The sequence below is a fragment of the Mesoplodon mirus genome (assembly GCF_964341445.2).
Source record: "Mesoplodon mirus genome assembly, chromosome: 4".
NCBI classification, from domain to species: Eukaryota; Metazoa; Chordata; class Mammalia; order Artiodactyla; family Ziphiidae; genus Mesoplodon; species Mesoplodon mirus.
Window position 1 is genome coordinate 156,227,190 of NC_138979.1, and position 26,970 is coordinate 156,254,159.

The 26,970-nt window shown below is 46.5% G+C and overlaps 1 protein-coding gene across 4 annotated transcripts in view; it reads left to right on the forward strand.

Moving 5' to 3' along the window:
- The window catches only part of SUSD6 (sushi domain containing 6), a 93,680-nt gene that overhangs the window by 24,892 nt on the left and 41,818 nt on the right, over positions 1-26,970 (forward strand). For 3 of the 4 annotated variants that reach the window (XM_082618657.1, XM_082618656.1, XM_082618659.1), the window contains one exon: positions 18,050-18,255. In XM_082618657.1, coding sequence (XP_082474783.1) covers positions 18,135-18,255 — 121 coding nt within the window. In that variant the 5' untranslated portion in view covers positions 18,050-18,134. Of the gene's footprint in view, positions 1-17,634; positions 17,779-18,049; positions 18,256-26,970 lie in introns of those variants that run through there. The other variant, XM_082618658.1, reaches the window with a different exon arrangement.

Sequence of the window (26,970 nt, forward strand, 5' to 3'; positions counted from 1 at the left end):
AGAATAGAAGGGCCGTATACCCGAAACCAGGACTTCTCAAACTTTAGCATAGGCGTCGCCTGGGGAATCTTATTAAAATGCAGATTCTAGTTCAGTAGATCAGGGATGAAGGCTGAGATTCCTGATAAACTCCCAGGCGATGCCGGTGCTACTCTTCAGTGGCCCTAGCCTCTTGCTCCTCCTCCAAACACTGGTGAAAAAGATTGACACGGGAAAGGCAGGAGGGAAGCTAGTAAGGACTTTCATATTTTAAACCTGAGGGCCCGGGCTGGACTTGCAGCCAGTGTTTGCAGAGCCCTTTCTGGGTTGCTCATACCTGAGCTCCAGGCTTGTCTGGACCTCCCCTTGGCTGGGTTCAGTTTCCACAATAGAAGAACCTCTGTCCTTCAGCGGGTGGATGTGCATACTCACGACTAAGCTGGATCCTTCCCCTTTCCCTTTGGCTCATGATAAGGCCAAAGCTAGCATTTCAAATAGAGCTGGAAGAACACTTAAGTCATCTTTTCCAACCTCTCTATTTTACAGAGGAGGAAATGGGCCCAGAATAGTTTTGTGACATGTCCAGCCAGTATCAAACAGCTAGTGGCAGAGATGGGGTGAAAACCCAGAAGTCTGAACCCTTAAGCTCCTCTCTCGAGGGCCTGTAAGCCTGCATTAGGGACAGCGGGAGGATCAGGGGACAGGTGGTAGGACTAGAGGCTTCCCAGTGGTGTGAGGGAATTTGCAAGACATGCACATCTACTGGCGTCTGCTGCAGCTCAGCACTGATCCACTCAGGCCAGGGTTCTCAGCTGCAGCACGGTTGACATTTGGAGCCAAATTCTTTGTTCTGGGGGCTGTCCTGTGCATTGTGGGATATTTAGTGGCATCCCTGACCTCTACCCTCTAGATGCCAATAGCACCCCCCAAGTTATGACCATCAAAATGCCTCCAAATGTTGCCAGAAACCCTGGGACTGGGGTGGAGTGTAAAAGTGTCCCCAGTTGAAAACCGCTAGTTCAGGCAGTCAAGTATTTTGGGAAGGATGGTCCCACTTGGACACCTATACTGGGTTTTTTTTGAGAGTGTGGTGGTCTCAGAGTTAACAAAGAAAACATAAAAAACAGATGGGGCCCCAGCTTTCTCAGGACCTTATAGTTTAGTGGGGAGACCAGACCAACCAATGCCCAGAACAGATAAATTGCCATTTTAATGGTCCCTCCAGGGTAAAACCCCAGGCTGGACTCTGAAGAATGGGATGCCAGCCCAGGTGCTTAATGAGGAGGAGACTGTGCTAGCCTGGGCTGGATCGCATAGCTAAGAATCGAGTAACTCATTCAGCTCTTGAGTTACTCTTACCTACTTCTCAAGGAGCATTCTTCCATTCTGAAAAAACCCTTTTATCTGAATCTGTAAAGGCCAGTCAGACACATTAACCAATAGAAGTGTACACCTGAGGAGAGGGAGGCCTCGTCAGGCCTGATGCTGGTGAGCTAATTCATTCCTTCATGAGATTTACTTTTTTATTTCTTGATTTTCTTCTGCTATGGGATGAATCCTCTGATAGACCTTTCTTGTCTCTTTTCCATTGTGTTAAGGAATATGACTACATAAGAGCTATAGTCTGTAATGTTCTGAGTACACAGGTATAAAATATGGGTAAAACATGGCTCTGTATGAACCTAAGAGTCTTTACCCCTTTTTACTCTTCATAGGGTACTGTACTTGCAAATGTTTATAAGGCCACTGAGCTTCCATCTTGTGCTCAGCACAGGCCTCCCTGAAAAATATTACTGCAGAGCACAAAAAGCATTCATGATGGGAACTTCATAGTTCTTGTCAACTTTTCCTTAACCAGTGTCAGACTGAATTTTTTCCCCAATGCTTTGAACATGATGCTCCATTGCCTCCTGGGTTGTGTTGTTTATAACAATAGACTTGCTGTAATTCTTTGTTCCTCTGAATGCATTGTCTCTCCTCCTACCCCCTCATGGCTGCTTTTAATATGTTCTCTAATGCTAATTTTCATCATTTTGATTACAGTGTACCTTGTGTTTTCTTTTTGTGCTGCTTCTTGGGATTTGATGAGCTTCTTGAATCTGTGGGTTTATAGTTTTCATCAAATTTAGAAAAATTGCAGCCATTGTTAAAAAACCATTTTTGTGCCTACCCATATGCCCTCCCCGTGCCCCAATTATATATATGTTAGGCTGCTTGATATTGTCAACACTTCTGACTGATGTTCTGTGTGTGTCACTTTGGACAGTTTCTATTGCTATGCTTTCAAGTTCATTAATTTTTTTCTTCTTCAGTGTCTAATCTGTTAATCCTGTCCTGTGTATTTTTCATTTCAGATATTTGTATTTTTCCCTCTAGAAGTTCAATTTGAGTCTTCTTTTTGTCTTCCATTTCTTTCCTCATCATGCTCATGCCTTCCTTTTTTCTCTTGAACACACAGAGTATATTTGTAATAGAGATTTGAATATCTTTGTCCACTAACTCTGTCATCTGTGTCATTTCCTTGTCCATTTCTATTGTTTGATTATTCTCCTCATGTGACCATATGTCATGGTTATAATTTCCTGCCTCTTTGCATGCCTGTTAAATTTTTTAAAAAAATAAGTCAATTTATTTATTTATTTTTGGCTGCATTGGGTTTGTTGCTGCGCATGGGCTTTCTCTAGTTGCGGCAAGCGGGGGCTACTCTTCGTTGCGGTGCGCGGGCTTCTCATTGTGGTGGCTTCTCGTTGCGGAGCACGGGCTCTAGGTGCGCGGGCTTCAGTAGTTGTGGCTCGCGGGCTCTAGAGCACAGGCTCAGTAGTTGTGACGCATGGGCTTAGTTGCTCCGCGGCAAGTGGGATCTTCCCAGACCCGGGCTCAAACCTGTGTCCCCTGCATTGGCAGGTGGATTCTCAGCCACTGCTCCACTAGGGAAGCCCTGCCTGTTAATTTTTGATTTGAAGCTAGACATAGTTGTGTGTTGGTGGGTGCTGGAACTTTTTGTATTCCTTTAAAAACTCTTCAGCTTTGTTTTCAGAAGCAATTCAGTTAGTACTTAGAATTGGTTTGATCCTTTCAAGGCTTGCTTTTCAGTTTGTTAGGGTGGGTCCAGAACAGCCTTTAGTCTAGGGCTAGGATGGTCCCACTGCTGCGGTCAAACCCTTCTGAAGATTCCTTCCAATGCCCTGTGGATTAGGAGATTTTTTCCACTTTGGCCGGTGGGAACATGTAAATTTCTGGCTCTGTGTGAGTGCTGGGGGTTATGCTGCCTGTTTCTTTCCTTTGGTTCTTTCCTCAGCCTTGCTAGTTTCCTCAAACACCTGCACAGATCAGCATACTGAGCCTCTGCAGGTCTCTGCACTTTTTTCTCTTTACAGCTCCCTCCTTTCAATTACTTTGCCCTGCACATTCTAGCTACCTTGGCTTCCCCAGATTCCCAACTCTGTCTCTTCAACTCATTGAAATTGTTGAACACTTTCAGGTTTTTTCTCCCTACTCTGTGACCTGAAGACTCCTTTAGGGGATTGGCTGGGGCACTAGAAGGACTCACTGCATTTCTTCCCCTTTTTTCAAGCATCACTGCCCTATGCTGCCTATTGTTGAATGTCTGCTACCCCAATTTCATATATAAGGAAACAGAGGCTCACAGCAGGTAAAACAGTACGCCTAGCACCCCTGAGAAGCAAGAGGCAGAATCAGGATTAGAATTCCCTTTTGTATGACACTAAAACTCACACTGTGATTGATTCTGTAATTAACCGTTTCATTTCCCTCTTCTGGCTCCAGCTTATTTCCCTGTTTTGTCCTTGACACTTTGGCTATATATCTCCAATGTGTTTTCACTTTTTTACCTCATTATAGTTATTTGTGTATGTATCTTATCTCTCCCAGTAGACTATAAACTCTTTAAAGGTATGAGCTTTCCCCCATCTTTGTACCTTTCGTGTGAAGCTAGGGTAAGTAGGTGCTCACTATATGTGTTGAACGAAGTCAGTAAGCTTCTTAAGAAACGTGTGTGTTGGGAATGAGGGAGATATCAGATTTCCTTATTAAGTTATGCTGTTTCTTTTCTTTTCTTTTTTATTTTTTAACATCTTTATTGGAGTATAATTGCTTTACAGTGTTGTATTAGCTTCTGCTGTAGAACAAAGTGAATCAGCTATATGCATATATATATCCCCATATCCCCTCCCTCTTGCATCTCCCTCCCACCCTCCTTATCCCACCCCTCTAGGTGGACACAAAGCACTGAGCTGATCTCCCTGTGCCATTCAGCTGCTTCCCACTAGCTGTCTATTTTCTATTTGGTAGTGTATATATGTCAGTGCTACTCTCTTACTTCATCCCAGCTTACCCTTCCCCCTCCCCGTGTCCTCAAGTCCATTCTCTGCATCTGTGTCTTTATTCCTGTCCTGCCCCTAGGTTCTTCAGAACCATTTTTTTTTTAGATTCCATATATATATGTTATGGTATTTGTTTTTTTCTTTTTGACTTACTTCACTCTGTATGACAGACTCTAGGTCCATCCACCTCACTACAAATAACTCTGTTTTGTTTCTTTTTATGGCTGAGTAATATTCCATTGTATGTATGTGCCGCATCATCTTTATCCATTCATCTGTCGATGGACACTTAGGTTGCTTCCATGTCCTGGCCATTGTAAATAGTGCTTCAATGAACATTGTGGTACATGACTCTTTTTGAATTATGGTTTTCTCAGGGTATATGCCCAATAGTGGGATTGCTGGGTCGTATGGTAGTTCTATTTTTAGTTTTTTAGGGAACCTCCATACTGTTCTCCATAGTGGCTGCATCAATTTACATTGCCACCAACAGTGGAAGAGGGTTCCCTTCTCTCCACACCCTCTCCAGCATTTATTGTTTGTAGATTTTTTGACGATGGCCATTCTGACTGGTGCAAGGTGATACCTCATTGTAGGTTTGATTTGCATTTCTCTAATGATTAATGATGTTGAGCATCTTTTCATGTGTTTGTTGGCAATCTGTATATCTTCTTTGGAGAAATGTCTATCTAGGTCTGCCCATTTTTGGATTGGGTTGTTTGTTTTTTTGATATTGAGCTGCCTGAGCTGCTTGTATATTTTGGAGATTAATCCTTTGTCAGTTGCTTCATTGCAAATATTTTCTCCCATTCTGAGGGTTGTCTTTTTGTCCTGTTTATGGTTTCCTTTGCTGTGCAAAAGCTTTTAAGTTTCGTTAGTTCCCATTTGTTTATTTTTGTTTTTATTTCCATTTCTCTAGGAGGTGGGTCAAAAAGGATCTTGCTGTGATTTATGTCACAGAGCATTCTTCCTATGTTTTCCTCTAAGAGTTTTATAGTGTCTGGCCTTACCTTTAGGTCTTTAATCTATTTTGAGTTTATTTTTGTATATGGTGCTAGGAAGTGTTCTAATTTCATTCTTTTACATGTAGCTGTCCAGTTTTCCCATCACCACTTATTTACGAGGCTGTCTTTTCTCCACTGTATACTACTCTTGCCTCCTTTGTCAAAAATAAGATGACCATATGTGCGTGGGTTTATCTCTGGTCTTTCTATCCTGTTCCATTGATCTGTATTTCTGCTTTTGTGCTAGTACCATACTGTCTTGATTACTGTAGGTTTGTAGTATAGTCTGCTGTTTCTTTCTTATCTGCTGTGTTTATCACAGTCTCTCTTAACGTCTTCTAAGATGATACCTGGACTTTATGAAGTTCTTCATTTGATACCTCTGCCTGAACTTTGACTACTTTGAGATAACTTTTGAGTCTGTATTTGGAGATTTAAGGGAGTATTCCTTCTTGTGAGTTAACCAGATTCCTTTCTTCTCTGGTCCTGACTTAGAACCCCACGTGGAGAGAACTGGAGATATGGTTGGAGCTAGACCTAGAGCATGCAGGCATTGGTGGAGGGGCTCTGTACAATGAGAGGGTCATGTAAGGGCAGAGGTGGTGCTGGGGCGTGGGACTAATCAAAGGGGAAGGAACAGTAGGCAAGTTCCTGCTTCTCATTTTTGCTTGGGGCCTTGCAGTCCAACCTTGACAACTTACAGGAAGTTTGGGTAATTTGTGAGGAGGAGGACGGGAAGAGTCATGGTTTGGTTATAAATTAGGAGGCTTCTTGGAACTTATACAAGATGGAGAACAATTTGGAGCCAGAAGGCAGTGTCTTGTTTGTTCTAAATGTGTACCTCACTGGGGCTGTTAAGCTTCAGTAGATGGAGGTGAAGAATATGCCTCTGGAATCCTGAACCTTAAGGGAAAATACTCGGCTGAAATTTGAGTAGAAAGGAGGGAAATGGCAGAAACCGAGACCATATTTATGGAGCACCTTAAGGCCTGAGAGACACTAAGTCCACTTCTCTGGCCCTGCCATTAGGTTGACTGTTTCTTCTCACTCATGAATCCTACAGAAGAGGTAGTAGTTTTGGAAAAGGGGTGATGGGGTGGAGAGGCTTTTGTTGTTGTTGAACATTAAGGAAGCAGGCAGGTCTTAAATATTCATCCCCAGCGTCTCCACAGCTTTGGCAACCATAGTGTGTATGTCTGGGTGCCCATTCGGAGGGACTCTCCATTGGGTTTGGGAGGAGGGTGTCTCGGAGCTATCTGGGCAGTTCCAGAAGCTTTAACTGAAATCCTTGGGTTAACTGAGAAAGTACAACTCGTAATATATTTGGAGCCAGAAGCCATCATCCAGTGTTTCTTCTCCCTTCTCTTCCAGCTCCACCCACCCCCAATTGTTTTGCCCTTATTGTATCTGCTTTCTCACTTTGAATTCATGTTAAAGTCAGCATGATCTGCCCTCACCACTCTAATAAATGTGCTCTTGAGGAGGTCCCTAGTGATATCCTAGTGGCCAGATGCAGTGGGTGTTTTTTAGTTCTTATTTACTGGACCTTTGCTGCATCTGCCACTGTGCCCCCTCACATCCTCCTTGAATCACTCTGTCCCTCCCTTGGCAGCTGTGATGCACAGGCTTCTGGTTTCCTTGTGCTTTTTGGAGTGTCTTTCATGGTCTCTCCTTCCTTGATACGCCACTTTAAAAAGTTAGTGTTCTCCCCAGGATTCTGGCTTGACTCTGTCCTCACTCATCTCTCTCACCTAGGTGAGCTCATCGTCTATTTTGCATGGTTTCAGCCATCACTTTCAGGCTAATCACTCCAGGGCAATACCCCAAGTTCGGAGCACTTTGCAGATTTTGATACTCATTTCTAACTTCCCTGCTAGACTTTTCTACCTGGATATCCTTGAAGTACGTACAATTCAACCCACCCCCAAATAACCTGAACTACATTCATCATATTCTTCACCAAAACCTGCTTGTCTACACCTGTGTTGTTTCCCTCCTGTGGTAGCTTCTACCATTCACACAGTCACAGGCCAAAAGCCTAGGTGTCGTCCTTTATCGTTTTCACTCATCCCATCCTATTAGTTTCTGGCATCTTCTACAGCCTTTGGCACATTATGGACCCTGAATGAATAAAAGAAAACGCTTATTAATTTCATCTGAATTTAACTACGGTTTAGTGCTTTGGCTTTGATAAATCCAGACATCTCTGATGACACTCGTAACTTTTGGGGAGGGGCATTTGATTTTTGACCACATTCAAATTATATTAAGGAGAAGGCACTTTTTTGTTTAAAACAGGAATACCTTGTGGGGGGATTAGTTATTATTAGAAGTGGGTGGATGAGCCACACGCTGTCTTTTCGGGCTCCCTAAGGAGCTGCTCGCAGTTAAAGATGAGGTGGATGCAGTCGGATTGCGCTGGCCCAGGAGGGTGTTGTCCTTCATGACCACGGGAGGAGAGGCAGCAGTTGTGGGTGCACTTGCCATGTGCTGTGGCGTTAATGTGAGTCCTAGATGGACGTTTCCCTTGGGGAGGGTAACATGCCCCCTTCACGCTCATTGATGGATTTCCTTAATTGTATTCTGGTGTTTCTAACATGAACATGGAGGATGTGTCAGTAACTGTCATGCTTCTCCAAGTTGATCTCCCTTCCTTTCCACCTCACCCCCCTAAAAAAAAAAAAAAAAAGAAAAGAAAAGAAGGGAAAAAAATAAAGAAAAGGAGAGAGTGACTTAAAGAATCATAGGATTTTGGAGCCAGAGGAGTTCTTCAAGCAGTGGTCATCTAGCTCAGCCCTCCCGTGTTCAGAGGATGATGACAGTACCGATAGCTGGTGATGACTATCACACCATTTTCGATGACTTGCTGGGTGCCAGACACTATACCAAGTGCTTCATGTATATTTCCCGTATGACACCTCAATAGCCCTGTGAGGTAGCTGCCGTTACTGCTATTTCATAGATGAGGAAACTGAGGTCCAGAAAGACTGGAGAACTGGATTGGGGTTAAGAGGATGCTGAAGCAGCTATTGTGCAGAGAGATGAAGCATCTTGCTTTTCCAAGGTCCGGGTTTCCAGTTAGAGGCAGAACGTGAGTAGAATCCAAATCCCCTGACCTTGAACTCAGTAAGCCTACATTTTTGTTTCCACCTGAGAATTCATTCTCTGTGGTCATTTTTGTCTCATCTCTCGCTCAGCCCCTTTTAATTACAGTGAAATTGAATGAAGTCGAGGAAAAAGTAGAGTTGGGGTTTTTGGTGACTTTTTACAGTTTATTTTTAAATAGGCAGCATTCCCAGACTGACTGGGAATCTAGCAGAAGGCCTGAGAACCAGGAAGTGACACAGACCTGTTTATACCCTTCCACTTGGGAGCCTTTGGAAAGCGATCCACAGAGACAGTAAAAAGTAAACACAACTGCTTCAACCAGTTTTCTTGGGCTTGCTATTTTTGACCTGGAGGAGGTGTTTCCTACACAGCTATGAGTACATACTTTGAAAACCAAAATCTAGCACTGAAACATCCCCTTGAGTGAAGGTATATAGACAGATATTTATTTCCTGTTACCAGACAGCAGCATTCAGTGACTCTTGGCAGACAAAATAATCACTTCATTTTTCCTCTCTCCCTCTGCCATCCTTTTGGTGAATTGTTCTTCCATTTCTTTTTTTTGTTTTTCTCTCTCTCTCTCTCTCTCTCTCTCTTTATAATTAGCACTGTGCATGCAGAACTGCCCCGGGAGCGCACTAAATCTGTGTGTGATCTTCAAGGTCCAGCTCAAAGCTTTCTCTGTCACCTCCCCCTACCCCCAACCAGAAGGCTTTGTTCTTATCTCCTCTGTGTTCTCATAGCACTTTTTAAAATTAAAAAACAAAACAGAAAGCAAAAACACAAACCCTTGTAACAGTTTTACAGTGTTTTATGTAGATAAACATGTAATTCCTCTCAGGTAGATTGTGAATTCCTTGAGAGTAAGAACTATGCCCCACTTCATCTCTGTGATCACCCAAGTCTTGCACTGAAGACAGCCAGTAAATATTTGCTGAATTGCAGTAGAGTCACTACAAACACCGAGCCCTAAGAAATCAGGTTTAGCAAATCAGCTTCCCAGACTTTATTTGCCAAGTGGGTATTGAAGCCTGCTCCACCCAGCTCTGATAGGAACCAAGCAGAGGGGTGTGATGACACATAGATGTAGCTCTGGGTCTAGGAACCAGTTACAGCCACTTCTGCCAAGCATCTGTTTTGCTACCTGGCAAAACTTCAGGATTTATATACCCTTTTCCCCTCCTGTTTTATATCTGCTGCTACTTTGCCATCTTGTATTTCCTATACAAATTATGGGTTTGGGGTTTATCTTTTTTTTCCCCCTTCCTGAACAAATAACTGTTGAGCACTTTGGGGCACAGAAAGCGGCGGGGTTGGTCCTCTGCAGGAATTTACCACCTGCAGTAAATGTAGCATACAACAGTTCAGTCACTGTGAGTGGGCCCTGGGGGAGGACATGATTGGCTCTCCCAGTCTTCCAGGCAGTGATGCTGTGTGTTCAGAAGAGCCTTCCATGCTTGTGGGCTCAATTGAAGAGTTTTCCCAGAGGAGGTGCAAATAAGCTTGACCTTGTATTTGGAAAAAAAGAACAGGGAGTCCTTTGCAGTAGGAAAGCAAGAGGAGGAAAGACTTCTAGGCCCCTTTGATTCCATTTATCTGTAAAATAGGCATGATGGCACGTATATAATGAGGTAATGAGTGTGTGTGTGTGTGTGTGTGTGTGTGTGTGTGTATATCTCAGACATGTAAGCTCTGTGCCCTTATCCTCTCCTGTAGCACACTCAGGCTAGAAAACCTCCTTGGTCCCTCTAGACACAAATATCACTTCAGTATAGTCACATACATGATTATTTAATTTTGGGGGAGGGAATGTTAAGTTCCTTAAAAATATATATTTTCCGAACTTCATGGGAGAGACCTTTGGAGGTTCATTTGTTTAACCTCTTGGCTCTTCTTTCATCTAAACTGACTGTGTTTCGAGCCTAGTCTGGGGGCATGTGTTTTCAGCCCAGCTGAAACAGTGCCCTTCGGGGGTCTAGTGGGGACTCAGTAACATCCTGTTAGAGCAGGAAGGGGCCTTCAACAGCACTGATTTGAGGGCCCAGTGTTCCAGACACTGTCCTGATCCTTCACGTTGATCCCATTTCCACTTCACGGCGGCCCAACAAGGTGGGTATTATTTATCCAGTTTGTAGATGGGAACTGAAAATAACTTGCCCTAGACCACCTAACTAATAATATCCAAGCAGACCAGAGATTCTGGCACAGCCTGCCAGAATCTTTCCACGGATCCAGGCTCTCTGAGAGAGAAGTACTTGAATTGTTTCGTTTTACTGACGAGTAAACAGAGGCATCAAGAGGCGAACTGATTGGTTCTAGTTTAGCCCATCAGTCTAGAGAAGAAGTGGTTTCCTGCCTTCACTGTTGGAAATTTATGGCCTGAGCCAAGTGCCTGTGAGCAGGCACTCTGCCTTTTCTCTCCTTTTTTCTGTCCTGTCTTGAGCCTGTCTTGTTTTGTTCTCTTGTGTCCTTCTCTCTTGCATTTCCTCTTTCTCTCTGGGCCCCTACAGCTCTGTAGTGATCCGTGTGTGTGTGTGTGTGTGTGTGTGTGTGTGTGTAGGCTGGGTTTTTTTTTGTCAGAGGTTTGTTATTTTTGGAAAGCACTTCAGGAACACTGTGTACGGATGGCCTATACAAATGTGCTGATGGATTGATTAGGCTCTAAATGGAAAAGTTGGAGTCTCCTGAGTTTGCTGCAGTGCAGAGGGAGATAGATTCTAGGATAGGTCTGGGGAGATGCAGGGGGAAAGGACTGCTCTGCGGAAAAAGGAGGGTGGATTTAACATTTCTTCCTTCTAGTCAGAACTTTTGTTGACCTATGTTTTCAGGAGAAATACTTCTGGGCTTCTCCTTTTCCCTAGAAGACATTCCAGATTTCTTAGAACTCAGAGGGCATTTGGGGATCATCCAGACCTACCCCGTGAGGACCAGGAAGAATGATTGGCTTGCCTGAGGCCAATCCGCTGTTGGTTGGTGGAGCTGGGACTTAAGGGCTGTCTCCTGCATTCAGATACATGCTGCAGTCATCCTGCTGCTAGGTTCTAGAAAAGAGATGCTGGAAACTATTGAGGAGAAGGTTTAGTGTGTCTGCTGGTGTCCCTGCTGCCTGAAGCCTGAGCAGTAGCGTAGGGGAAAACTGGGACAACAAGAGGATGTAGTGAGCCGTTCTGGGGAGTAAGACAAGAATACAAGGAATATTAAAGCAATTCAAAAAAGCCTCAAACACCTACCCTACCCTGGCTTCAGTGGTTTCTGAGAAAAGCTGAGGGTTATTTTTGTGATTTGTAGGGGGTAAATTTTTTTTTTTTAGGAATTTTATTTATTTACTTATTTATTTATTTTATTTGGTTGCGCCAGGTCTTAGTTGCGGCAGGCTCCTTAGTTGTGGCTCACTGGCTCCTTAGTTGCGGCATGCATGTGAGATCTAGTTCCCTGACCAGGGATCAAGCCCAGGCGCCCTGCATTGGGAGCGTGGAGTCTTAACCACTGTGCCACCAGGGAAGTCCCTGTAGGAGGCAAATTTTAACAAGAGTTTGATGTTTGTGTCCTTTGGGCTTTGGAGCTGGAGATGAAAAGGAAATGGATAAAGGAACTTATGGCTCTCAAGGATCTCAAAGTCCGATAGACAACTTCGTGCCTATTGAAGGACTCAGCTGCGGGTGGCACAAAAGAAAGGGGAAGATACAGAAGTTAGGAAGATTGGAAGGAGCCATTTATCCCCAGGGAGGAAAAAAGTAAACTGAAGACATCTAGAAGTAATACAGTTTTGTCATTTTGTCGGGGAGGAGTGGGAGGCACTAAGATCTGATACACATTTGGATACCTTTTGCTGCTGTGGTCCAGCCATTTCAGGGTGAGTGGGAGTGAAGAGGGGGGACGCTGCAGGGAGAAAGAGAGAGGTAAGGGAGGGCCTCCCAGCACCTTATTCCCTTGTCTTATTACACCCTCTGGGGAACTTTGGACTCCAGAGTTAGCACTTCTTACCTTTACAGTCTGAAATGTAATGGTTAAGTTCTGTTCCAACTTCATGAACTGTTCTTTGTCTCCCCGCATCACCTGGTAGTATTAATCAAAGGAACAGACTCTTATTCTAGATTCTCCCACCACAACCATCCCCTTTCCGGACTAGTCTGAGGCAAGAAAAGGATTTATGTTGGTTGTACCTGTCCAATTCCCTCTTGTAACTAATGGAGAGATGGCCATGGTTTAGGAAATAATCTGTCCTGAGTATGACATGTAAACGGAGGCTGAGCTCACAGAGATGTAGAGAAACTCACCTAGCCCCTGGGCGCCAAGTGTGGCTGAGTCAGGACCCTTTGCCTTCACAGAGGAGCGCTCAGTAGAGTGTGACATGACTGTGCCTCAGCAGGACTGTGACATTCTCCACCCGCAGGGATGGGGCCCCAGGGCAACCCAGACGCATGAGCTGTGGAGATGTGGGCCCTGCCCTGCGTGTCTAGGGGACTGGGTGCCCGGGCTGTTCCGTGGCTCCCCACTCGCAGCCCCTCCCCCAGCTGCCGCTGCCTCCCTAAGCTATGAGCCATTTTTCAAGGTGACTCTAAGGATACATTTCACCTTAGGCAGGCTTTTTGGTTAATCTGGAAGCATCTGTGGCAACAACAAGTAAGCAAATTGTGTGAGCTTTGAGCTCGTGTTACAGGTTCTTCTCAACACCAGAAGCCTGCCATGCTTATATCATCATCGTTTTTATGAGCGGTTCCTCAGATCACCCTCTGCTGTCTTGGCTCATAGGCTAAGACTGTAAATAGGAGGACCTGAGTCTTCTTACCAGTTTACAGAGCAAGCAGTCTTTTTTTTTTTTTTTTTTTTTTTGCGGTACACCGGCCTCTCACTGTTGTGGCCTCTCCCGTTGCGGAGCACAGGCTCTGGACACGCAGGCTCAGCGTTCATGGCTCACGGGCCCAGCCACTCCGTGGCATGTGGGATCTTCCCGGACCGGGGCACGAACCCACGTCCCCTGCATCGGCAGGCGGACTCTCAACCACTGTGCCACCAGGGAAGCCCAGCAAGCAGTCTTTTATATTTTGTCCCTTTTGAACCTCACTATAGACTGGTGAGATATTCACTGGTGAGATATTCAAAGCAAGCAACACCTCCATTTTACAGATGAGGAAACAGAGGCAGAGATGTGGGACGGTTCTTCCCCGAGTTCAGAGCTGTGGCTTAAGGGCAGTGTCCTTCCTCTTGGAGGATCACTCTGGACAGGAGACGAGTGTTCGTGACATCACATTCAGCAGAGCAGTCACTCAGCTTTTGATGTTTTGGGTTCACAGAGGTGGGGAAAGGCCAGATCCTGACCTGAAGGGGCTGGCAGTCTAGCTCCTGGGGGTCTCCCCTTGCCACAGGCTGTTGAGGCAGCGGCGTTGGTCCCAAGAAGGAAAGTCAGAAGGGCGAACGCAGACTTCCCATGACACTGCCCCACCCCGTGTTTTGGAAAAGCTGGAGGAAGAGATAGGTTATACAAAGAGAAGCGTGGATGCTCTGGAGAATTCTGTGATTGAGAGAGACCTTTGAGCTGTTTTGAGGTGTGAAAACGGAAGCCAGAGAAGAGTGGTATGAAGTGCATTTATAATGTTGAGCAGCCATCACCACCATCCGTCTCCATAACTCTTTTCATCTGGCAAAACGGAAACGCTATACGCATTAAACACTCACTCCCCATTCCCCCCTCCCCTTAGCCCCTGACATCCACCATTTTACTTTATCTCTAAATTATAATTTTTTTTAATCAGGGGAAGTGGTCACTAACACACCAGCGGAATACTGAAGCGAGATGAATTCTTTTTTTTTTTTTTAACTACGTTTTCGTCTGTGTGTTTCTCTAGGGGTAATAATGAATACTTAGTCTTAATTTGTTCTAAGTGTTCTTCTTTTCACTTGGTCTAAAGCCATGATTCAAGGGCAGGCTTTATTTTGTTTTTTTAAAATTCTGTGTTCTAAGTGGATTCTTTCTGAAAATGATTAGGTGTCATGAGACCCTTTCTTCATAGTAGCTGGGTTTTCCCATTTTGGGTGATATCCTGGGGCTGTGGGGATTCACTTTTCTCTGTACTATTTCTGAAGCACTAACCCTTGGCTCAGCCTTGCATATAAACATTCCTTGACTCTCCTCTGTTCATCTTTTCTCTTCTCTTTGCAGAGCCCCCGTTTCCATCACCCCATTTGTTTTGCACTTGATCAGGTCTTAGGCTTCATGGTGGAATCGGTCCCATGGCCCAGGTAGCTGCTTAAGCAGTAAGGGAGGAACCGGCTGTTTCTAGAAAACAAAACAGAACATGGGCTCATTTGTGTGCATCTCCTCCCCAGTCCCATACTGGCTCATCCCCCACAGTGTTCATGAGTTTGGCAGACGTTTGCTGCCCGCCTGTCAGGTGCCAGGCCCTGTGCTGGCTTATGAAGATTCCAAGTTGAGTAATTCACAGTCCCTGCCTTCAAGGAACTTTGAGCCTAGTGAGGTGAGACAGATAAACAGATACAATAACTTGATAGAGGTACAGTCAGAGTAGGGTGCTCAGGGCACTTTGGGAGTAAGGAGGGGGTTAGTTCTACTGGAGGCGGGTGTGACGTGTCAGAAAAGAATTCCTCCAGGAGATGACCCTTGTGCTGAGCCCTGACACTGACTGTATTCCTGGCAGAGAGAGCAGTCAGGTTTATTGGAGTGTCAGTCAGTTTGTTGAGGGAGGAGACAGGTGGCTTACAGGAATGCCTTGCTACATTAATTTTATTCTGTATTTTATCTGTCTGAAGAGGTAATGCATACACAAAGTACAACATTCAAGAAGGTGAAAAGGGAATACATACAGTGAAAAATAAGCTTTCTTCCCTGTTAGCCACTAGATTCCCTCGCTGACAGCACTTGGTAGCTACCAGTTTCTTGTGCATCAATTCCAGAGAGAGACTTACAGTGCATACAGGGGTGTGTGTGTGTGTGTGTGTGTGTGTGTGTGTGTGTGTGTGTGTGTGTGTGTGTCCTTTAAAAATACATGCATACACACACATAGTTTTCTTCACATACTAATTTTGGAAGTCATTCCATATTAGTACAGACTGAACTGCCCAGTTCTTTTTAAACCACTGCGTGGTATTCTATTATGTGGGTGTATGACAACTTATTTAACTAGTCACCCTTCAGTCTTGTGCTAGTACAAATAATGCACTGAATATCCTGCATATATATCATTGCACACGTGATTTCTCAGGACAGATGATAGAAGTAGAATTGATAGGTCAGAGAATGTGTGCATTTTGGGGACAGATATTGTCACACAGTTCTCCACAGAGCTCTATATTAATTATAAAATACGAAATGTAAGATTCTTTACCACTTGGTAAGCCCCCCACTGCGCCAGTCCTCTAAAATCCTTGCCAGAGAGATCTTCCTAAATGAATTTGGTGTTGTAACTTCCCTGTTTATAATCCTCATAAGCTTCATGTGGTCTTCAGGATAAAGTTTAAACTTAGCCTGGCCCCTGCCTCTAGCATCTGCCGGGAGCGCTGGGTTCCATTGCTCTGAACCACTTGTGCTTGGCGTCTCCATTTCCTTTTCCGGTAGACACATCCTTTAGCAATCTGCTTAGCATCCCCTCCTGTGGGTAATCTTTCCTCAGTCCTCCAGTCGGGCACGGAACACTCAGCGTCACCCCGATCCAGCCTCATCCATTCACTGCAGAAGTATTTGTTGTGCACGTGCTGTGCTGTGGCACGGGCAGGTGTCATCCTTGATGATCCATTGGTTCTTGCCTTGAGGGGATGATGACTGCCTGGTAGGGTTACCTGCTGTGGCTGCATGTACAAGGGCAGCACCAAGGACCCATTGCTAACTGGCTGGTGGCCCTGGGCATATCCTTTAACTTTTTGGACCTTGGTTTTGGCCTCTGTCAAAAGAGGAGGTGAAGCCTGATGACCTCCAAGGTCCTCGACTCTCAGATCTTATTAATAATTACGATAGCGACAGCCGCTGGTGTTTACTGAGGACTTGCTCAGTGCCAGGCACTGTGTCGAGCACTTTGATCCTACTCCTTACATCAGCCCTGTGAAGATGATGGTATGGTCACTGTCTCCATTTTGCAGATGAGAAAACTGAGGCTAAGAGAGGAATTTGGCCACAAGGTCATAGTAAAGGAAATAGATTTGAATTCTGGCATTCTGACTCTAGCATTCTTAGCCACAAAACTGTTTACACATTCCACACATTTACACATGGTTTTGTGTACTGTTTTGGGTCAGTCACAGACTCCACCCCTAGACCTCTCCATGAACCATCCCTGTTCTACAGCCATAAAGGCTCAAGTTGGAATCTGGGTAAAAACTGGGGACAGAGGACTGCTACAGTCCCAACTATTTGGGGGTAGTGGGTAAAGACCCGGCGGCTAGCTCTCTTCTTGAACCCCGGCTCATTCTCATTGAAGACCCTCATAGCTGCTTTTCCTTTGGACTGAGACAATTCTTATTGCTGTTTGAAGTAACTCTCTTCAGAAGGGGTGCATAGGCTTGAGTCAAGGCTTCATACATGGATTAAAGTCAGGTCTGGGTGTTATCCCTCAGGGGCATCCTTTATTAGGGTTGTAGATGGCAGACTCCTTTATCTATTTACATAAAGCCTTGTTGGAGAAGGAGGTGTATATGGAATTTAAAAAGGAAGTGTAACCTTATTGTTTGGAATACCTGTTATAAACTAGGATAAATGAAATCCCATTGGTTAACTAAAATATAATAGGCCTATATCATAATGTATCATCAACCCTTCTGCTTCCCTGAAGGCAAGTAGAAAAAAATCCTGAAAAGTCTTAATCCCTGATTTTATTATTATTTTTTTAAGGTACTGGTTCCTATTCTTCTTACATCTTTGTCTGAGCTAGAGTGGATGGTGGGGCTAATTAAGAGTTACAACCCGTTCTCCGCTCAATCATTGTCAAGTGTAGCCAACAAATGTGGGCTCTGGGGTCACAGGTGTGTTGGGTGAGCCTTGATTAATTAGTCCATTTTTGAGATTCGTGGCTGTCGAGTCAGAGCCAGATCCTCAGGGGCTCATCCAGACAAGCCCCGGGCCCTTAACTCCTTCTGCTGCATTCCTTCTCTCTAGGCGGTGTATTTCTCCCTTTAAGACATGTGTTCTCTCTTTTTTTTTTCTTTTCTTTTCTTTTTTCTTTTCGGTTAGTTGAACTTGCTCTGAGTCCGGTGGCAAAGGCAAAGCCAGAGTCTGGTGTAGCAGCTCTGAGTCAACAGCCATCTCTCTCCTCCTCTTTGCTCGAGCCTCCAAGGCAGGCAGCAGGGCAGAGCCACAGCAGTTTCTGAAAGCGCTGCCGAGCCTGACAGAGCTCCAGGTGAGCCGGCGCTTGTCTCCTTGTCCTGTCGCAAGGATCTGGCGCCAGGATGCTGACGCCGATGGCAGCTTGCTTGGGGCCTTGGCATTTCCCCAGGGAGGAGTTGGAAAACCGCTTATGTGCTTGTCTCTTCTCCTGGCAGTAGGGATTCAGTTGCTAGAATTCCTTCAACTTTGTATGTGATTATGGCTTCCTTACCGTAAAGTGCCTATTGTAACTAACATGGCTAAAGTTTTCACTTATGTCCTTGTTTTTGGTTTGTTTTTTATAGGTGAATCTACCCAGGGCTGACTTCAGTGTTTTTACTTCTGGCTTTTAAATTTTTTTCTTTTTAAAATAACTTGGACGGATGAAAGATGTGCCATGGCAGGATAGCACCAAAGAGCACCTCATTGTTTGCCGTGGCCTCCGTGGGACATGGAGTGTACCTTCTGCTGGTGATTCTTAGCACCCTCCTTGGAGACGGACTCGCCTCAGGTGAGCCCCGGCCTGCCTCCTGTGTGTGGGAGGGAGAAGACTCAATACCATTGTTTCTCCTGAAGGCTGGGAGAAGGGATTCTCTGTGGAGCCGTTAGCAGGGGAGCAGAGGGTGAGGGCTTCTGTTCTGTTGGTACAGCAGGGGGCCAGTTGAGGGTGTGGGACTGGTGGCTGAGGTGCCTAGTGAGCCAGCGGGGGGCGGGGGTGTAGGAGCCTGCGGGGATGATGTGACCACTCCCCTCCCCCGGCTGTAGTCACGGGTGGGACGGAGGTGTAGGATTCAGGGTGCGATGTGCAGGTACGGGTGCCGGCTTTGGAATCCACTGCCTGTTTTCAGAGCGCAGTCCTGCTACTTGCTGGCTCTGACCGAGAGCGAGTCTCTACTTCTGTAAGCCTCAGTTCCCTCACCTGTGCTAGATGGCAGAGTTGAGTAATTGTGACATAGACCATGTGGCCCCCAAAGCCTGAAATATGTACACTTTAAAATGTTTGACCCTTGGGCTTCCCTGGTGGCGCAGTGGTTGAGAGTCCGCCTGCTGATGCAGGGGACATGGGTTTGTGCCCCGGTCCGGGAAGATCCCACATGCCGCGGAGCGGCTGGGCCCGTGAGCCATGGCCGCTGGACCTGCACATCCGGAGCCTGTGCTCCGCAACGGGAGAGGTCACAGGAGTGAGAGGCCCGCGTATAGCAAAAAAAAAAAAAAAAATGTTTGACCCTTTATAGCAGAAGTTTGCCACCTTACCCCCAGCCCAGAACACACGGTGCTCAGTAAGAATGCCTATGAATGGAGTGGCTGTCAGAGTAGGAAGGAAGGAAGGACTGACTGGGCAGAGCTAGGTCGGACCTCAGAGGCTGTGCACTGGCCCAGGGCCTTAGGGCAGTGCCTGGACCACAACCTCGCCCAGTGCCTGGTGCGCTACCACCACCGTCCTCTTCCGGGGCTCTGCTGGGGAAGCGGTCCTGCTATGTTACCTGGCAGTATGAGGGCAGAGCATCTGCCTTCGGTGTCTGATGCCTTCAGCCTCTTTAGCTCCATTAAGCCATCCCCTGTACCGCCACTCTCTCTTTTATGGGCTTCCCCTCTTCCTCCTCCCATTCCCCACCCCATCTTCCAGCTACCCACACCTTCCCAACTTTCCATGCAAGGTCTGAAATCAATTATCAGGGATCGATGCTTCCAGACTGGCTGAATAAAGGGATTATTATTCTCCAGTATGGAAAAATGTATCTGTAGTGTGGGCTCAGACCAGGTTGGGAAAGTTGGCTCAGTTGTTTTCTTTCCCTCCCCCACCTGCAAAGAATCCTTCCTCCCCTGCCACCCCACTCCCTCTGCCCGATCTTTTTTACTCTCCATAAAACAAACGTACTGGCGCAGAGCAGGGTGCAGGCAGGGGAAGGGTTTCATCATTACTTCGATCCAGTGCACCAAGTTACGATGTTGTTCCCTCTCTCTGGTGTGGCTTCTGGGGGAAGGAGGGGCCCACTCCTTGGCCTGAGACCCAGAGCACACCTGTACGGCTGTGCCTTCCCTGAGCAACGTGCTGAGCAAGCTTGCCAAGAAACCAAGGCTCTCACATACTCTGAAGTCGAGGAAAGGCAATTCAGGTCAGGCAAGGTCTCCTCTTCCTTTTCCTGCATTTCTTATCTGCTCCTGTAGCTTCCCCTGAATACCCATTCCAGAGGCCTTTCGAAATGAGGCGCTTGTTACCCAGTGAGCTCTAGTAGATATGCTCGTGTGTCCCGGCACATTCGCGACGGTGAGAATCCCACGGGACAGAGGCCAGTGGGCACCCTCGGTGGGGCGTTGGCCTGCGCAGTCTCTGGTCATAAGTCCCACAGGCACCTCTAGTCTTGGCCATAATTGCTTAGGTTTAGAGAAAAGAATCATGTATGAAGAGGCACTTGAGAGTTCTGGGGTAAAGTTCTGGGAAAAGTTATGTATGTCATGTTCAAAGTTCAGTTTTCCATCCTGGTTCCTCTTATCTGCAGCCGGAGATTTGTAGTTATAACAGAGAAGTGGTTACGGAGGCGTCGGGTTCAGCTTGCCCCTTGGTCATGCCTGTAGCAGAGATGGAGAGAGTTATTGATAAAGTTCCCTTTTTCAGGGTGGCAAAAGGAAGCATATCTTATTCTTCACACCTGGTCACAGCCTGCAGGGGAAGACCAGATGTAAAAATAAGATCTGTGCTCATGCTACCCAACTTGCTTTTCTTGGGCTAGAGAGGAATTAGGATCCCAACTGTGTAGCAGCCTCTCCCAGATCTCTCTCCTCAAGAGATCTTAAGGTCACAGATCTCTTTACCTGTGACCTTAAGAAAGTTGCTGTGTGTTTGACCTTAGGTAAATCACTTGACCTCTTTTTGTGCCCGGTAAAACAGGAACAAGATACTTAAGGATGTTAGGTTGGTATTGTGTAATAAAAATGATTGGAAGGCACTTGACATATAAAAATGCTCAGCGTAATTCCTAAATAACAACAGCAGCAGGGGCGTTATTTGACCTCCTGTTGAGTCATGTTGGGCAAGAGACTTCCTGTGGATGACGTCCTCTGCTGTCTTTAAAAAACGAAGCTGGAGATGCAGAGTCACTTTTTGGGTTGGGGATGAGGGGTTGGGAGGAGATGTCAAACTTGACCAGTTGAGGAAGGATTGATTACTTCCGGAATCCCTTTTGCCTTCCGTGTTTGCATAGTTTGATGGTCTCAGCCTAGCTCATGTAGAAAGCTTTTAATTTCCACTCTCTCCCTGTTCTGAGCATATTTATTGAAAAAAACTTAGTATTTTACTTGTTTCTGATTTGTTTTTTCCTTTAAGATGTTGCCACGACACTTAGCGGCCACGTTAAACATCACACAAGCACCTAGGCAGAGAAGGCAGCCGTTTGCATTTCCGTGTGGCAGAGGGAGAAAGCCAGGCAGTTAGTGCTCACTGAAGATGGAAAATGGGGAGAGCTAGGCTCTCAGGGCATGATGTGGCTTTGGCCGCTAGCACTGCTACGGCAGAGAGAGGTGTTGGCAGGCGGCCTGGCTCACCTCACGGTCCCTGAAGGGACCTGGGGCCAGAGGTAACATACACTGAACTGGGAAGAGAGAACAGGTAGGGAAACGATGCGTATGGAGCATCACTTGTGTGTCGGGCTCTGTGTCATCACATGTAAAGTTCTCAGAGTGCCTGTGAGCTAGATGGTCATGTAACTGTTTGACAAGTGAGAAAATGAGGCAGAGTGAAGTTAGGGAACTTGGTCAGAGACACTCAGTCGTAGGCGGGGAAGCGGGCTTGGATTTGCGTGCAGTACGTCTGACTGTGTTGCCCATGCTCTGCTGAGAACTGTACTGCCTGTGCTGAGTGGCAGGCTTCTCTGAGACCTGTTTCTTGTGTTACTTTTGTTGGGGCACTCAGATCACCCTTCAGGGGGTAATTTTGACAGAGGAAGAGAGGCACCATCTGTTTTCTTCCATGGATATAGGATGCAGGAGTCATCTCTGGGTTACCGTGTTTACCTCTGTGGTTGTTTCTGTTCTTATCTACAGTGGCCCTTGGTGGTTTGGGTCCCAGTTTAGGCACAAGGTTTGCCAAGGCAGTTCTATTCTTGGAAAGGAACAATAGGGACCACAGCAAATTGTTTGCTAAATGTGGCTGTAGTTCCCAAAACATCCGCAGAGCATCTTCCTGTCAGCTGCAAACCCTGGCGACGTGATGTAATCTCTCCATGGTGTAATTACCTGTGACTATAAAAAGACTTGGGGATTGTGGTAGGAGGCTGGATGGGTCATTACAGAGCTTGCTGAACCCTGCCGTCATGAAAAGACATTGAGAAGTTACCCTCTGCAGGCTGATTGTTGTGCCATGTTTAGAACATTGCCAACGCATGGTACGAGCTTTGCACTGTAACTTTCGAACAAAAGAAGCCAGGAGTCCACCAGACTGAACACCTCAGTGGCTCTCATCTGGGTGAAAGCCCTCATTAGACACAGATTCCACCTACCAAACAAAGGTGCCCCACTACCGTATCCTTAATTGCAAGCTTAGAGGTTATCCTTACCTGCCCAACTCTTTGCACAAAAGGGGGTCACAGGGTGCTTAAAAAAAAAACAACTAGGGTTAGTGCTCAGAGTCTTTAATTATTCTAGGTAGGTTTTCAGATGAATTATTTGACCACCTCTTACCCACTGGAGGTTCCTTTCTTCTGCGTCACCCCAGCAGCATGAGCTTGCGAGGATGTGAGCAGCCCTCCCATTCCAGGTGGCTGGTACTGGTGTAGCTGGCTGCCTGGACTGGGGCCAGATCAGGAGTGACCTTGGCCCGCCTCGTGTTTAGCTCTGGGGCCCGGAGGGACAGCAGTGTTTAGAGACAACTTTGCCATGGTGTGGTGTGACTGAGGGGGGCGCTGGCCGCTGGTTTCTCCGAGCCGTGTTCACCCAGCGTACCTTCAGCCAACCTGAAGCGTGAACTCTGAATTCACTGGAAGATGAGGGTGAACACTGCCTCTACGCCTAGCTGCCTGTGTTACCTTGGATAATCTTCCAGACATCATTGTCGATGTTCCCTAGAACAGGGAAGACACTAGATAATCTTACTTAATACACTGTTGCGAGGATTAAATAAGATAGTATATATAAAGTACTTAGGACATTGACTGGCATACAAAGAAGTAATTCCTAGGTTTGAAGACCAGATTCTAGCACCAGCTGATACCAGTCTACACTTCTGACACCAAAGCTGATGAGCTCGGGTTGGAAGGAGCTCCTTGTTTCTTCCGTGTGTCTTGGATTCTCCTGGATTCAGTTCGGTACATCCTGAGCAGAGTTAGATACGTACTGCATGAGTTCTTCGTAGTTCACAGGTTCCTAATTCTCAAATGCCACATGTTGGCATCTCACGCATGCAGCCAAGCAGAAAAGAGGGGCCGTGGCCCTTTGCGATATTTGTGCAGCAAATCAGCTAGGACATCTCACAGTCAGCCCTTCCCTTCAGTGAGGCTGTCTTGTTGGCATCTCAGAGCTGGGATTCCTCAAAGGTGCTATTTGTTAGGAACTTTCAGTTTTTTTGAAACCTTAAAAATTTGAGAATGCCAAGGGTCTGTTCTTTTAAAGAGGTATTTCATTTCATCAGCACAGTGATGTATGATTGAAGGATTACATTTTAAAGAATTCCTAAACACATCCGTGAGAATCAACATTAGAATTAAAAAATAAGAGCTCTCTTCTCGTCTCTCCATTTTGGTAGTCCTTTTGCTTCCTCCTACTTAGCTATATTTGAGAGCATTTCTTCTTGTAAGAAGCTTTTTCCTTCCTAGATTCACTTGCTTCCCCAGAGACAAGGTTTTCCCCTTATTTAACTTCTTTAACTTGTTAGCTTTGCCAGTAGCCAGATCTTTTAAAAGTACAGCTGTTTAATCATTCAAAATTCTGGGAAGTAATGCAGGGAACACAAACAGATCCCCATCAAGGTTTATTCTTTGCAAAGCGTTTTTTCTTTTCAAATTTACAAAAGTATTTTAGGTGTTTCGACCAAGGAGGGGAAATGTGTTTCAGGAAGTTATGGCCAAGTACTCCCACAGGATTATAAAATAATTCTGCTCTAGCCTTTGTTATCCTGAGTAACTAGTGACACTTTAAGAAATACAGTGGGCCTGACGATCAGTTCTTCACGTGCAGTGGACACATGTCTCCCTGGGAGAGGGCGGGACCTGTGTGTTTATTGTCACTGGCTGGAGTTCTGACAGCTCAACCTTGTTGACTCTGGCAATGGTGGGAGGCTCAAGAGAATGTCGCTGGGATTGTCACACACCAGACAAGGACTGAGTGGGCGTGGGGAGCCACCTGTCAGTATTTGCCGAGCACTGATCTCGGCACAGCAAGGTGCGGGGGCCGACAGGAGAGAAGCCTTGGATGTTTCTGCTTCCTGGTTGGTCTCATTACTTTGGAGGCCGGATTGCAGAGGACCCAGTGGTGTCTTGAGTCAGTGCAGCCCCACTCGGGCTCCTGAAGACCATGCACGGTTGCCCCGAATTGCTAATTAATGGTCCATGAAGTTAGGTGGTGACATCAGTAGGTCGTGTGGCCCTCTGCTTTATACCTGTCACACAGTAGACCCCGTCAGTCTCTGATCTTTGAGTCTTCTGTACACAAGCCACTTGATCTTAGTTCGTGTTCTTTGTTCTTGGTTTTGTAAGTGTTTGCATATAAGCTCGTTGAAGGCAGAGACAAAGTCCTTTGTACTTTGTTATAACCAGGCCAGTGATCATCCCAGAGGGGGTCACTCCTGGCAGGATTGTGCAGGATCGTGGCCTATCCTGTGCGTGAGGATAAGCAGGACGAGTCCACGGCCCTGCGAGCAGCAGCAGCCTGGTCTGTGGTTCCCCATGAGATTCTGTCCACAGCCTTCTTGGGAGTGGAGAAGGATGTGAAAGTGTCTTCATGCCTCAGGGGATGCAGGTGGTGGGGCTCTTCTGAGAGGAAGGGAGTGGGACTGGGCAGGCTGCCCAGAAGAGTTCATCACAGAGTGTGCTAACTTTCAGCCCGAGTGAGGATCTTTGAACCCAGCGTGGGTCCCTTCAGGTGATGAAGAGGGAGGAAAGGAAGGCTTTCATTACCTACGGGGAGTGAAGTCATGTGGAAGAATGTATGTGAGAACTGTGCTGGCTCTAAAACTATACTGGCATTGGAGGGGGGGAAAGGCAGCTTGCATGGGTTTGGCTTCCCTTCCCCACCCACAGCTCCCTCTACCTCTGTCCCTAAAGTCAAGGCTAAGGGGACTTCTTACTCCCCTTTCCTGAACATTAACACCGTCAAGCCTATCCTCACGCTGTTCTTTCAGTGGCTAGATTCCTGTGGCTGGAATCCAGCCTCCCCTCCCTCCTCTACTTCACTTCATCCTTTAAGATCAAATTCAAAGTTACCTCCTCTGAGACACCACCCATCCCCTTACCACTAGAATTAATAGGGTCTGCAGGAAGGAGAGTAGGCTATGTGTGTGTTTGCTGAATGGAATTCGCAGGAGCTCTTTGGTCTCAGTCCTTTCTCTTGGGAGGATGTCCGAGAGTTTTTCCTATGAACAGGATTCCAACTCCTAGAATCTTAACTGTCTTTGATTATTTGAAGGGTTTGGGCGGCTCATTAAGACTTCAGCTTTGGGGAACCTGAACTCTCAGTTCTGCAGATCATGACACACAAACCCTATATGGACTTGTTCCAAACCCTAATGACCAGGGTTGCCAGGGTTGCTCTGGGACAGATTGGGTTTGGTGTTTTCATAAGCGGCATCAGCTCGCTTAGCAAATGTGTGTTGATACAAGGCAGGCAGGGAGGACGGCAGGAGATGGGTCATGCCGTAAGGGGCTTCCTGGGGCTGAGTACTGGACTGGCTCTTGTTGGAAGTTATCACGTCTAGTTGGTCTTCACAGTCAGCCTGTGAGAGGTGGGCGCTTGCAGCCAGGAGCAGTACTTTATTCCAGGAGGGATGCAGACGGGATGGTTCAGACTCTGATTTATCCACAGTTATTTGCTGAGCGCCTGCCGAGTGCTGCGACTGTGCCAGCTCCAGTTCTGTGACATACTTGCTGTGATCAGGGAAGTCATTGCTGCGCTGGAGTACACATGGGCGGGGCTCCTGATTCAGATAGGGGTGGTCGTAGAAGGCCTCTCTGAAGGAGAGGAGTGTACACCGAGACCTGGAGGCAAGTAGGGGGACAAGATGGCATAGTAAGGTTAAGAATGCAGTCTTGGGGCTTCCGTGGTGGCGCAGTGGTTGAGAGTCCGCCTGCCGATGCAGGGGACACGGGTTCTTGCCCCGGTCCGGGAAGATCCCACATGCCACAGAGCGGCTGGGCCCGTGAGCCATGACCGCTAAACCTGTGCGTCTGGAGCCTGTGCTCTGCAACACGGGAGAGGCCACAGCAGTGAGAGGCCCGCATACCGCAAAAAAAAAAAAAAAAAAAAGAATGCAGTCTCTTGGGCCAAGCAGGCTGGTTTGAATCCTAATTCTGCCACTAACATGTTGTCTAATTTTGAGCAAGTTTCTCAGTGTCCCTCAGTTTTCATATGTGTGAGATTGGGATAACATACTTACCATATAGGGTTGTGGTGTTACCATCATTATGTTACACTGTGTCACCTCAGCCAGCATGTTGGGGGCAGTCTGGAGGGAGGAGAAGGAGAGAGTTAGCTTCGTGTCTGCTGTGCTCACCTTGGCTCTTCCTTCCTTTGGAACTTGCAGTGTCACTTCTGTTGAAACTTTGGAAGTACAATATACTCTGTTCTCTAAACTGGTTTTCCTCTTACCCTGCTGGATGAATGAGTGGTCTCTTCTACTTTGGTGCAGTATTTTTTTTTTAAATTTATTAATTTATTTATTTTCGGCTGCGTTGGGTCTTCGTTGCTGCACGCGGGCTTTCTCTAGTTCTGGCGAGCGGGAGCTACTCCTCGATGTGGTGCACGGGCTCTAGGCACGCGGGCTTCAGTAGTCGTGGCGCACGGGCTTAGTTGCTCTGCGGCATGTGGGATCTTCCGGGTCCAGGGCTCAAAGCCGTGTCCCCTGCATTGGCAGGCAGATTCTTAACCACTGCGCCACCAGGGATGTCCCTGGTGGAGTATGTTTGGAAGCTGGGGTTTCAGAAAAGAAAAATGAAGTCTATCCTTAGCCTCAGAGTTCAGACATGGGGCTGAACATCACCAGAAGCACAGTTTGGGGGAAGTTCCCAGGGGGTAAGATGCT